We start from the raw sequence: 13640 nt of genomic DNA, 5'->3' as shown, positions 1-13640 counted from the left end.
AAATCTACAGTAAATTCTTCACTGCTAGGCAATTAACTCCTGGAGTAGATTTACTTTATGGGGCTGTGAAGACGTGCCAAAAGACATTCAGGCTCCCTGAGGGAGGAAACCACACTTTCCTGGGGTGAAGGGCCGTGCAGGGTAACACCTGGTCTCCCACTGCAGGGAAAATCCAAAATAACAGAAGCCTTTTACTTGACAGCATTTAAAAAACTTCTTATTCTGGACATTTTCAAACTTACGTAAAGGTAGAAAAGTAGAATGAAGAATCTCTACGAACCCATCATTCAACTTTGACATTTTGACAAGCTTGGGCTCATTTTTAAAAGAAGCATATTGTAATTTTCCATGAAGCAGTATTTAAAGACACAAGAATCGTTGAGGAAATGAATTTTTTAATGGCATTCATCTCAGAGAACAGCAGTGGAAATATATTTCTTTCAAAATAAACCAAAAATTAAAAATGTTTTGAAGCCATTTGAAACCATATGATTAGCTGAATTAGTTTCTTAAGGCTTGAGGTGAGATAGCACTGAATAGATGCAGTATTTCATTCCAGCATTTTCTTTCACTACTAGTGAATTTGACCTGTAGAAATCAGAAAAAGAAAAGGAAAGAAAGACTAAATCGATGAATGAATTAGGACTTATCAATTCCGTCTTTACATTATCTTGTTCCAAGTATCAAAACTTTCATTCCACTACTACCCTACTGCCAAATTGCTGCATATTTAAAATCTATACCAAATAATGGCCCCTGGTTCAGTACAGCCTACTTGGAGGAGTCATAAGCACTACTTAAGATTCAGATGAGTCTTCTAGGTTAGAGCCTCATTATGCTTCCTTGCTTGAAAGTTGCATTTATTTACTCATCCACATTAGTTATTAAGTGCCTACTATGCATCAGGCACCATTGCTAGGTGGTTGGGAAAACCAACAGAATGCTTTGTAGATTGCCAGAGCTAACCCCTCTTACCAAATGGCAATGACTCACCAAACATGCTAAGGTAAGAGACTCCTAAAGGCAGAGACCCCAAAACAATTTTTTTCATTAACTGGATGACTAGACCAGTAAACTGCCACATTCTAAGTAGGGGACTAGGGCTACTTTGGCAAAATTCTGAGCCACATTGGTAACAAAGGGCTTTAAAGAAACATCAATGCTAGGGAAGAGAAACAACAGCCAATTCTCAGGATGTAGGGTACAAGGAGGAAAAAGAATAAGAAAACTCACCATCCTGACTCTGCTTGTAAATGAGTAAAGCACATCAGTCATTGAAGAAAACAATCAGAAGACAAATACTAGGATACTAAAATGGTACTAGGGGCTTCCCTGGTGGAGCAGTGGTTGAGAATCAGCCTGCCAATTCAGGGGACACGGGTTCGATCCCTGGTCCGGGACGATCCCACATGCTGGGGAGCAACTAAGCCTGTGCACCACAACTACTGAGCCTGTGCTCTAGAGCCCGTGAGCCACAACTACTGAGTCCACGTGCCACAACTACTGAAGCCCGCGTGCCGTAACTACTGAAGCCCGCATGCCTAGAGCCTGTGCTCCACAACAAGAGAAGCCACCGCAATGAGAAGCCCGCGCACCGCAACGAAGAGTAGCCCCCGCTCACCGCAACTAGAGAAAAGCCCGCGTGCAGCAGCGAAGACCCAACACGGCCAAAAATAAGTAAATAAAATAAACAAATTTATAAAAAATAATAATAACAAAATAAAATGGTACTAAAATGCAACATGAAATGAGCTAAGTTGTTCATGAAGAGGACATCATTTGGTGCTGCATGTGGGCAAAATAAGTAAGAGGGAGACAGACTGTGCCAGTGCCAACCAGTCATACTCATGAAGGCACCATCCTGACCAAACACTTTTGAAGACTTTGGGAGATAAGACTTTGTAGACAATAGCTATTTCCAGGTGAAAATAAAACTTTGATAACAAATTCAATGGGATTGGCAGTAAGTGATGGAAAGGCAGGACTGAGTAAGCCATTGCTCTCTGGCCTGAGAAAAATAGGAAGAACTGAGAGGATTAAAAATGTGACCAGGGGCTTCCCTGGTGGCGCAGTGGTTGAGAGTCCACCTGCCAATGCAGGGGACAGGGGTTCTTGCCCCGGTCTGGGAGGATCCCACATGCCGTGGAGAGGCTGGGCCTGTGAGCCATGGCCGCTGAGCCTGCACGTCCGGAGCCTGTGCTTGGCAACGGGAGAGGCCACAGCAGTGAGAGGCCCGCGTACCGCACACACACACACACAAAGGTGGAAAAATGTGACCAGGAGAGCTTAGGAAACTAGGTAAATGAGTAGCTGCCCAACTTTGACCATACTGCCACCAAAAAGTCAGTACTCTTCTTCCTAAACGGGAACTTTGGGCCTTTTGGATAACTGGGTAAACTGTCCGCACTTAATTTATAGAGACTGAGATAGCTTTCTACCACTTTGGAGAATGAATTATTATTTCAATATTGTGGAGTTGACAAGAACATATAACTAGATATATTACACAGTCACACTTAGTGTAACATCTCAATGGGTTACTGTTGACAGCAGTGAACCTGTGATCTAGGCTTAGGGAAATGAATGTTCTGTCGTACACGTGTCTCTACTACCTTAAATCATGATGTAGTTAAGATAGTTATGGATGAGATGTGGTATGTTTATTTGGTACATCACACGGCCACTCTACATGTGGCAGACATCCTAACAAATCACAGAATTCTTTCCCATCCAATCGGGGTTAGCCCTCTCTACCCAGGCTCTGGGAAGCTGACTCCCAACTGATTGGTGTAGGCTGGCCATTGAAAGTCATTTACCCCCCAATTTGGTAATGGATATCTCATGTATCGGTGAGACAGAGTACCAAAGGAATCAAAGATGTCCTTGAGAATTTGTTTTGATACTCACAAATCAAAGAATTCCCACCAACTTACCGTGCATCTTTTACAAAGCATTCATTGCTCTTCTTTTTTCAATATCTCGCTTGAGTTGACAAAGGGTGCAAAGAGGGAACCATGCCAGACATAGGAAATCATTACAAATAGACCCCTGTTAAAAAACAAACGGATCAACATGTAGCCTATAAATACAGTCATACAATTCCTTGCATTTGTTTAACTTTTCATACCTCTTTAAAACATACATTTTATGTCACTTGTTTATCATGAGAATTCTGTGACGTTATCCCTACTTTTCTGATGACCAAGTGAAGTTAACTGACTTGCTAAGATCACAGAAATTAGTGGCAGTGATTGGTCTTTCTCTTCTCGAGCCAGTGCCCTTTTCATAATAACATACCATTTCAAATGATCTGCAGGTTACAATTATAGCCCCAGTTGTCTATCATCTGTTGTCTCTTTTTTTTCTTTTTAAGAAAACTTTTGGTTTATGTATTATTTTTATTAATGTGGAATAGTTCCCTTTAAAGCCAGTTGTGTAATGCACCAATTTTTCCAATTGGTTATGAGTATAGTGCCAGACGAAGCTTTACCTTGTATGCCTCTAGCCATTTCTACTGACGTCCCTCATGCTATTCTGCAAGGGAGGAAGTCCATAGTGAGGGAGGGATATATAAAGTACGGGAAAAAGAAGAAAGAAGAGAATGAATAGTGTCTGGAAAAGCCACTATTCATTCATAGAATGGGCTGCTTTGCAAAGTTTTTTTTTTATAAATTTATTTATTTATTATATTTATTTCTGGCTGCATTGGGTCTTCATTGCTATGCACAGGCTTTCTCTAGTTGCAATGAGCAGAGGCTACTCTTCATTGTGGTGTGTGGGCTTCTCATTGCGGTGGCTTCTCTCGTTACAGAGCATGGGCTCTATGTGCACAGACTCAGTAGTTGTGGCTCATGGGCTCTAGAGAGCAGGCTCAGTAGTTGTGGCGCACAGGCTTAGTTGGTCTGCGGCATGTGGGATCTTCCTGTACCAGGGCTCAAACCCGTATCCCCTGCATTGGCAGGCAGATTCTTAACCACTGCGCCACCAGGGAAGCCTTTTGCAAAGTTTTGAGGGCCCTCTCCACGGTAGGTCTAGTTGGGTCTTAATGCCCTTGGGTAGAGATGCCCTTGAAGGGACTCCTGCCCTGTGTAGTCGGCACCGAGTGATCTGAGGGTTCTAGTCTGACAACCAGATTCTATGACTGTGTGTCTTGACTGATTGAAATAATTTTGAACTCCATTTTTGGATAGCACTTATTCTTTAAAATGTTGAATTTAATACAACTCCCAATTTACAGTGTGAGCAGGGACAGAGAGAAAGAGAGAGAGAGAGAGATCTATAGTAGATTTAGTTTATAAGGATTGGGAGCTCCTAGATGGTGAGATTATAAGTGATTTATTTTTCATAAAATTTTTTTTCTTTGCTACAGTGATTTTGATGTTCATCTAACAGAGGAAGCATGTGGGACAAAGAGTGGACAACTAGATAACAATGTTAGAAATCTTCTAATGATGTGACCTTCATCAGATGGAGGAATGGATATTCAGCTTGAAGAAAATTCAGTCTCTTGGCCTTCTCTTTTTCCCTGATAAAGCATCCAAATCCTCTAACCCTTCCTCAAAGTACTTGTTTTTTTCATTCTTTAGTTCATTGTTTATTTTTATTCTTTTTATCTTTTAAACCTTCATTAAACCAACACTTACTGAATACATATTATATGCTACAAGGAAGAAAATATTCAACAAGGATGTAACCACTTTTCTGTTCCAGCATGTCTGTGTCTGTCTTTTACCTCAGGAAGTTTTTAGGGGGAAAAAAGTCCTACTATTATTTGCTAAGAGACCTAGGGAAACCTTTAGAAAACACACCCTATTTCTAAGTCTGTTTCATAATACAAATACAGAGAATATAGAAAAGAAAAAAACATTCCTTTTTCAAATGAGAGGAAATGAACTACAGGTTTATACCATGCTGAAGTTAATAAGGGACATAAACGCCTTGACCAGAGCAGCTTCTTGGGAAGTGGGTGCCTGAAGCAAAGATTTTGCATTCATCACTCTGTTTGGGAAAGGGGACTGGTGCTTCACTTTTTTTGGAAGCTGTTAAAAAAAGAAGTCTTGTTTACAGAATCGTTGAGGAAATAAACAAATGAATTGTGGTACATGGCTGAATACACTTCAATTTGGGAAGACAAGGTGGTCAAGTGGGAAAGACCAGACCTGACTCCAAGTCAGAATAAGCTTGAGCCCGAATTTCAGCATTTACATGTTCTGTGACCTTAAGCCTTTCTCATTCTTGGTTTTCATATCTATAAAGTGGAGATAACAATCCCTGCACCATAAAGAGTTTGTAAGTAGTAAATGAGCACATATATGTTAAGGTAGTGTCCCAGCACCTAGGCGTTCAATCAGTGGTTGTTTTTTTTCTTTCTCCTCTGCTACAGAGGTTGTGGCCCTAGCCAAAGGGATGCTGTCTTGACTGTGTCCATGAAGGGAGGGGCAGTTCAGAGAGGCTGTATTGGAGCAGCCCTATAAAAGTTTGCATAGATGCAAACGGGAAACAAAGCAAAGAACCTGAATTATATAAATCAGTCCTAGGATTTACTAGCCATTTTTGAAGTCTGTTCTAAGGAAGAAGAAGAGAGATACCTTGTCTATAAATACACTTATTTAATGTATACCAAGGAAATTTATTATAGCATAGAATCCCAGACCCTAGAAGTGGCCTTAGAAATCATCTTGCACAACTTTCTCACGACAGATGAGAAAACTGATGCTGACAAATGACTTCTCAGAGAGTCCAAAAGTTAGCTACTTGCTGAGCTGTTCCCAGAACCTTTATCTCCAGAATCCAGCTAAGCACCCCTTCCTCTACGCCATTATGGTCGGGCCACTTTGAGAATCTCACCCTCACACCCATGTACACAACTACATACACCCAACACTTAGTGTACAGTTTTGGGAACTTTATGGGACAGCCACAAAGTTAAGAACCCCTGTGTTAAGTTATGCTGGCATAAATGAGAGTGGCATAAATGAGTGGCATAAATGAGAGCTGCAGGGAGTGCTGAGAGACAGGCAGCTGGGCAAGCCCACAGGAGGAATGTAGCCTGCGCGGAGAAGACAGCTGAGCTAAGAACAAAGATAACAACAGTTACCTGCCAGGCCCTGTGCTAAGTCCTTTCCATGCATGATCTTATGTGACTCTTACTATGCCACCTTGGGGGAGGTATTATTCTTACCATTTTATCAGTGAGGGAGCCAAAGCTTAGTAAGACGAATAACTTGTTCTCGGTCACAATGAGAGGGGCAGAGGCTAAGTTTTCAGGAACACAAATCCGTCCTGTCACTTCTTTGTTTAAAAGCATTTTAATGGCTTTCCGGCTCACTTAGAATAAAAGCTAAAGTTCTTATAATGGTCTCCAAGGCCCTAGAAGGTCTAACTCTTGCTAATGCTCTGATGTCATCTTGTATTATCTCTCCACGCTCCCGTCTCCCTCCCCCCACCCCCCAAACTATTTCTGCCTCTCTGGCTGCTTGCTGTGTCTGGAACATTCCAGGTAAGCTCTACTTCAGGACCTTGGCTCTAGCTATTTCCTCTGCCTGGACTTTCCCCAGATGAGTCATCCTCTCATCCTTTTAGGTGTTTACTTTCTTACTGAGGTCTTTCCTGATAACTCTATTCAAAATTAGAACCTTTCAACACTCTATTCCTCTTCCTTGCTTTTTTTTTTTTTTTTTTTTTGTGCGCTACACGGGCCTCTCACTGTTGTGGCCTCTCCCGTTGCGGAGCACAGGCTCTGGACGCGCACGCTCAGCGGCCATGGCTCACGGGCCCAGCCGCTCCGCGGCATGTGGGATCTTCCCGGACCGGGGCACAAACCCGTGTCCCCTGTATCGGCAGGCGGGCTCTCAACCACTGCACCATCAGGGAAGCCCTCTCTTCCTTGCTTTATTTTTCTCTGTTGCACTTATCGCCATCCTATAGATTATACTCTTACTTAGTTATATTGCAGCTATCTTGTTCCATTAGTGTCTGAGCTCTACCATTGATAACCATCATAGTAGTAATTGATGCGGCAAGAATCTTTGATGGGTGAGGGTTTGATGAGGAACAGGATATTTACATCTCTCTACAAAGTCCTTATCCATTATAAAGGGGAAAATAGCAACGTTGTGATGGAGAATCTTGACAGATGCTATCTTAACCAAGGAATCAAAGTTAACATCACGCCTAATGAGATAAATTGATGTCACTTGCTTCCTGATGTGATGCAAAGCAAACATAGCATCACTTCTGTGGAGTTTCTGCCAAAAGTGTGTAACCTAAGTCTAATCATAAGGAAACATTTGACAAGCCAAACGGAGGGATAGTCTACAAAATAACTGATCTGTATTCATTAAAAAAAAAAAAAGACAAAGACTGAGAAACTCTTCCATATTGTAGAAGACTAAAGAGGCATGACAACTGAATACAATGTTTGCTTCCAGATTGACTTTCTTTTCATCTAAAGAAAATTATTGGGATAATTGGTAAAGCTTAAATAATATCCATAGATTACCTAATAGTATTGTATCAATGTTAAATTCCTGGTTTTGATAATTGCACTGTGGTAATGTAAGAGGATGTCCTTGTTTTTCAGAAATACACACTGAAATAGAGATAACAGGGTATCACGTTTATAACTTGCTCTCAAATGATTCAGAAAAAAATAGAATAGATACATAGATAGATGGAGGAAAGAGAAAAAAATAAAGAAAATGTGGCAAATTTTTAATATTTGGGGAATCTGGGTGGAGCATATTCAGGAAGTCTTTGTACCATCTTTGCAACTTTAAGTCTGAAATTATGTTAAATAAAAATCTCAAAAAAAAAAAAAGAATGTAAGCTCCATGAAGACAGCGATTTTGATTTCCTTTATTCACTGATGTGTCTTTAATATCTGTAATAGTACTTTGCGTGTTCTATGTGCTCAATAAATCCCTGTTGGATGAGTGAACTTCAGCTTATGACCTAACAACGTTCTAGATGCTCAATAATCCCTTTTGAATGAATGAACACTGGCATATGAGTTACCAGTGAAGTAACTGTCTCACCAATGTGCCAGCTCTGAGGGGAGCTATCATACACCCTTTTTTTACCCAATGCTTTCTAAGCAACTGTCACCCACCCTGCAGGGTCCTCTGTCTGACTCTGAGTAAAGCCAGGAGAGATTAAGGACTCTGTGCTGACCTCCATCCCTCACCTGCTCGCTGCCAGCAACTTTTTCAGAGACATATCTATTGGATCAATAAAAGATTTTATTATGAATATATTCCAAAGGATAGATAGCCACATGGTCTTTGTAAATCACTTAAAAAATTTAGGATGGTAGTGGAGAAAAGACTAGGGTCAAATCATGATGGTGAGGGGGGCAATCATGGAGATCCAGTCAGACTGAAGGAAGGCCCTCGGCCTGTCCTGTCTGGGTAACTATTTCACAGTGGACGTGGGTGACTCACCGGGATGCCGTATCGGGTCCGATACATGGTCCTCATGGCGACACTTGCTCCACACAGGCAGCATTCGTCCATGTCAGAGGCAATCTGACATGAAAGGCACAGGGGCAAGAAAGTCCCACAGAGGCCTGAGGGCAGGGTGAAATCACACAGAGGAATTAGTCAGGGTCATCGTGAGTTTGACTTAATCACACCGTTTTCAAAAAGATGCTCACTCAGGAAATGGCCTTAATGGACATTCAGAGAAAACACTGGGGTCCCCTGGCTCTTTATGTCTTGCTTCTGGACCCTACACTCCTGGAGGTGGGGAAAATTGACTTGTCATATGCCAGGTCAGATTTAATTGCAAAATCTCCTGCCTTGCCGATCTGAGCACGTCCAAATTGTTTCTTCCCTACCCTTGTTTACATTTGGATCATCCTTGAATAGGAAGTTTGTGGCGTCAGGGGGTCTGAGAAACCCTCTGAAAACTGTGGGAGGGTGTTTAGGGTCAGAAAACATGGAGTGAAGAAATAATTGGAAAAATGAGTAGAGCAGTAGGAAACAGATTCTAGATGGTTGTTCTGGCAAAGAGTAGAGGCCTATTATTGTTATGAGGATTGAAGCAAGTAAAAGTTAAGGCGTATAGGCATCAAAAGCTTAAAAAGCATACTGAAATTTCACTTTAAAGAGTCTGTATAAGACAAAAAAGGGCCTAAGGAAATAGCAACAAACAGGAAACTGTTCGCAAACATGCTGAGTACAAGTCTATTTTGAAAAGTTCTAGAGTAGAGTTTTGATATGACTGTATCCTACATGAGATAAGAAAGCTCTTGTTTTTTAATTGATGGCTTTAAGCAAAAGGCTATCTCCACTGAACTTGGAACTTCCATCATATACAAAGAAAAGAGGCTGTTTTTCAAGACAGTGGAAAGACCAGCCACACAGAGAATGTCTGCAACTCTTTCGGCAATAGACTCTGAAACAAGGAAATTGTCTTACACAAAAGTGTGTTGGGTAGTGTGAAGGAATTAAACTGAAAGCTTCCTGAAATGGAACAGTCACAAGAGTCACATGAATACTGAAAACCAGAAACACAGACTCACCACTGTAGGGAAAGGAAGAGGTAAAGAGAAGACTGGAGAAACACATCAAGAACACAGGGATACTAAAGAGGTGAAAAATATGAAAAAAGGTGATTGATCTGGACAAGAATCACAAACTCAAGGACAGGCAAGTAAAAATGAATGAGTAAAATAGTTGGAAAAAACCCACAAAATAGCCAATAGCAGATGGTGGACATAAATATGGCAAACTGTAGAGTGATGATCCCTTTGAATGGGTTTAGCTAATACTCGGTAGCAACTGACTTCTGCCAGTTGAGGATGAGGAATCCTCTTTTCAGATTTTCCAAATTTTTAAGAGAAGCTGGAAATCTAGATTGGAAAGTTAGATTTTTATGTGGGCTCTGATTTTTATATGGTTCCTACTATTTTAAAATTAATACAGCAAGAGGGGTCATTATATACAGGACAAACAAAACACATCCTGTGGCAAAATCTGCCCAGTGGTTCCACCTTGTGACCTCTGAGTTCTAGAATAAAACATGGATCCCTTGAGAGGATAAGCAAACAATTTTTGTTATGTCAGCAACTGCACGACTGTAGCCCAGGAGAAAGCAACGACCATGTGCACTTACAAATCCCCACGTCATCACAGCAGTCAAACACGCCGGTTTGCCAGTCACTAACCGTCGCACCTCCTGCGCCATATCTTGGCTGCAAAACAACTGGATTCATTTTTAAGACTAAGTTCAAAAAGGTACTGCCTGTGAAAACAAAACCAAAACAGTATTCAACACCTAACTGTATTGGATATAACGTAGATACCAATTCAGAAGACATTTCATTGCACCCCTCCTGCTTAGGGTTAGTCACATTCAGCTAACTTAGCATAACATTTCCAGACTATTGCCAATATTTGAGAATTAAAAACATAAGGGAAAGAAAAACAACATAAAGGAGAGGGGATGAGGATTCCATTCTCAGGTTGTCTGGTTGTGTGTTTTGTTTTTTTCCTTTTTCTCCTTTCACCAATCTCTCTTTTCATCAGCAATTTTCAAGACAACCATCCTGAACAATGTCTATTTTGCATTTGAAGTGTTTCTATTTATAGAAATTAATTATAATTTAATTATAATCAATTTTTAATTATTTAATAATTAATTATTTTTAATTAATTATTTATTTACTAATCAATAATTATTTAATAATCAATTTTTACAAAGCTATTCCACAGACATTATCTTAGTTGCTCTGTAAGAGAACTCTGTGAGATAAAGTTCTTTACATCTGCATAAAATTGTTATTAAAACAGATGCTTCTAGCTAATGTCAGCATTAACTGCTTATTAGTGGTGTCCTGATAGCTAAAGTTTACTTGGAAAAAGATTAATTTCCCTTTGTGAAGGTATCTCTGAAAAAAGAGGCTTCAAGTCCCACAGAAAAACCCAGTGGTTGCAAAACCAGTAGGAAATAAGTGTCCCCCAAACAAAGTGGTGCCTATACTTCTCATATTTCATCCAGCGATCAAGCTCAGTCTTGTGAGCTGCTACCCCGTCAGAACTCTCAAGAGAGAAAATGTCTTCACTAAAATAATTTCACTAGTGACTTCACTAAAATGATTCACTAAAATGATTTCACTACTGACTAATGTTAGACATTTCTCCTTTCTTATTTCGAATCTAACCATAATGCTGTGCTCTGTAGTCTTGATCCCTGGTCACTTTCAACACTTCCCTTGACTAGTTACAGGGCATCCCCCCACCCCTATTATCTCTCGGCTTTTGCTCCTTCAATATTCCTCCACTATGTTCTCAGGAAAGGCCCCAGTCAAAGGTTCTACCACAAGGCTTCCCAATCCCTAGTGCTTGGTTAAAAATGCAGATACTTGATTCTGATTCAGCAGCCTGGGGTGGACCCTGGGTGTGTAAAAATTTCAAGAGGTGATTCTGATACAGCCAGTTCTGGAGACCACAGTGTATATGTCATATCACTCTTCCTCAGTCCTTCCTAATCAGTCTTCTAAGCTCTTCACCTTGCTCTGCATTTCTTGCTGACTCATTTGTCTACTCTGAGATCCCTGACTATTATCAGTTGATTCCCACCAACAGCCAACTCCCCACCAAGTCAAAGTTCATGGAATAACAAATACCAAAACACTTTGAACTGCCTTAGAAAGGTGCCTCAAATATTTATTATCAAGAACTCGCTTTATGACACAAAGAGAAAACCACCCAGATTGAGAAGGCTATATAATTATGGTCAAATCACACGAAGAATCATGTTTGAAACTGCAAGGTGTAGATAAATATTTAAATAGAATTAGAAGGTCTTTCTTCTTTCTGACTGACTAGGAGGGCAATGATGGCTTTGCTGATAATGCAGGAAAATATATTGCTATGTGGTGGTGCAGACTATTAACTGACAAGCTAAAGTAATAAAGGACTGACCAGGGAGTCTTACAACAGTGCCTGGCACACAGCAGATATGCAGTAGAACATTGTTGAAAGAATGAATTAGCAGAGAGGTGGTGGTTAACAGTCATCAGAATGGATAGTATTCCCTTGTCTAATAGAGTGAATGTAAATTTGTGCTGGGGTAAGACACAAACTTTTCAGGTTTTGTATAGATGTGTTTTGTATTTCTCATTATAACGGAGTCTTTATGAATTAAACTATTCTACATAGCAGTTAGTGTCCACTGGTTTGTTTATAGATATTCCGTCTTAGAAAACCACTGTCATATTGTTAGCTAACATTTGTGATATAACTTATTTAAATACAATAGAAAACTTGCTTATAACTGACAATTTTTCCTTTTATTGTTTTAAACTTTAGTGTAAGAATCACTTGAGGGCGTTTTTAAGAATGATACATCCCTAGAAATTTGGATTTAATCTAATAGGTCTGGAAAGGGATTGAGGAATCTGTATGTTTAATAAGTGCCCAAGTGCTTCTTAAGGGAGAAGGGTTAATAAAAAGTAAGAGTGGTGAAGGGGACCAGCTGTATTATTGCCTAATCTGACTGCTTTAACTCTAAATCATATTTGTTTGACTCCTTTCCCAGACAATTATTCCTCTGAGAACCAAATCGAAAGGGGACAAGAAGAGAAAAGGATGATTCATTCAAAGTCTTTTTATCCAGCAAGCCTGGCTTCATTTTGGTATTGGGTATAGTTACAAAACCAGAGGGGGGTATCAGAACTTTGAATAAGGAGGAGAAACTAAGAAGAGAACTCATGAGGTGGGAATCTCTAGTAGTGAAATTAAAGACCTAAAACTGCAGAGACACTTACATAGCACCGGATGGACAAGTACAATTCAAAGAGGAAGTGGTGGTATTTAATTTCACAAAACAAGTCTGTTCTGTGAATCTCTTTGACCCTGTGGGAGGTGTAAAATAAGCATCTGACTCAGGGCCCTGAGCTGGAGAAGTCCAAACATGTGATCTGGGAACAAGTTTTGTGCTTTTTGTTTTTTTCCAAAGTAACAGAAGTAGAATTATCATTCGTTCTGGTGAAGTTGGAGAAGGCTGATTGGAGGGCATGGGATTCTTGTCTAAGCATAGATAGTAGACATTCGAGGCAGGGGAAAAAATGTGAGGAAATGCAGAGGGGAAAGAAAGAGGGTGGAACGCATAAAGAACAGTAAAGACATTAGCTTTTGGGAGCAAGAAGCAGGGTCGGAGTGTAGGGATAGAAATGCACGGCTGTACCTCAAGGTCTCCTTCCCACACCTGCAGCAGACATTTTCCACCCTCTGTGTGTCCTTGGACAAATTAACTTCTCTGAGCCTCAGTTTTAACATCTTTAAAATGAGTATAATGTGACCTTCTTCTTTGAGTTGTCGTATTAATGTGATCGAATTATGTCTATTAAACACCGTGTTTCCTGTGTGTCAATGACCTGACATATGCACCACTGTGTCTGTTTTAAACTAAATGTTGCCAAGTAGCAGGGTCTATGCCTGATTTAATGGTACGGAAAAGCGCCTGAGAGCCCAGCACCCCAAGGCTAACGACAATGCGTTAGGAATCAGAAGGCTTGAATCGTAGTCACTGCTAGTATTGGGGAGGCTCAAATAAGATCATGTATGTGAAGACATTTTGAAATCTGCAAATCACCGTATACATGGGAGACAGGTGCCAGTGAAAGCTGATGGAAA

General features: G+C 40.4%; 1 protein-coding gene across 1 annotated transcript in view; it reads right to left on the bottom strand.

The window, feature by feature from the left end:
- Positions 1-388: 388 nt before the first annotated feature.
- The window catches only part of LOC132425365 (placenta-specific gene 8 protein-like), a 29578-nt gene continuing 16326 nt past the window's right edge, over positions 389-13640 (bottom strand). The window contains exons 3-6 of the mRNA XM_060011669.1: positions 10117-10245; positions 8442-8566; positions 2934-3048; positions 389-588 (exon numbers count right to left, since the gene is read on the bottom strand). Coding sequence (XP_059867652.1) covers positions 2944-3048; positions 8442-8566; positions 10117-10216 — 330 coding nt within the window. The 5' untranslated portion in view covers positions 10217-10245 and the 3' untranslated portion in view covers positions 389-588; positions 2934-2943. The remainder of the gene's footprint in view (positions 589-2933; positions 3049-8441; positions 8567-10116; positions 10246-13640) is intronic.

The sequence above is a fragment of the Delphinus delphis genome, chromosome 5 (assembly GCF_949987515.2).
Source record: "Delphinus delphis chromosome 5, mDelDel1.2, whole genome shotgun sequence".
In the NCBI taxonomy this organism is placed as follows: domain Eukaryota; kingdom Metazoa; phylum Chordata; class Mammalia; order Artiodactyla; family Delphinidae; genus Delphinus; species Delphinus delphis.
This window is presented reverse-complemented; position numbering and strand designations above follow the sequence as displayed.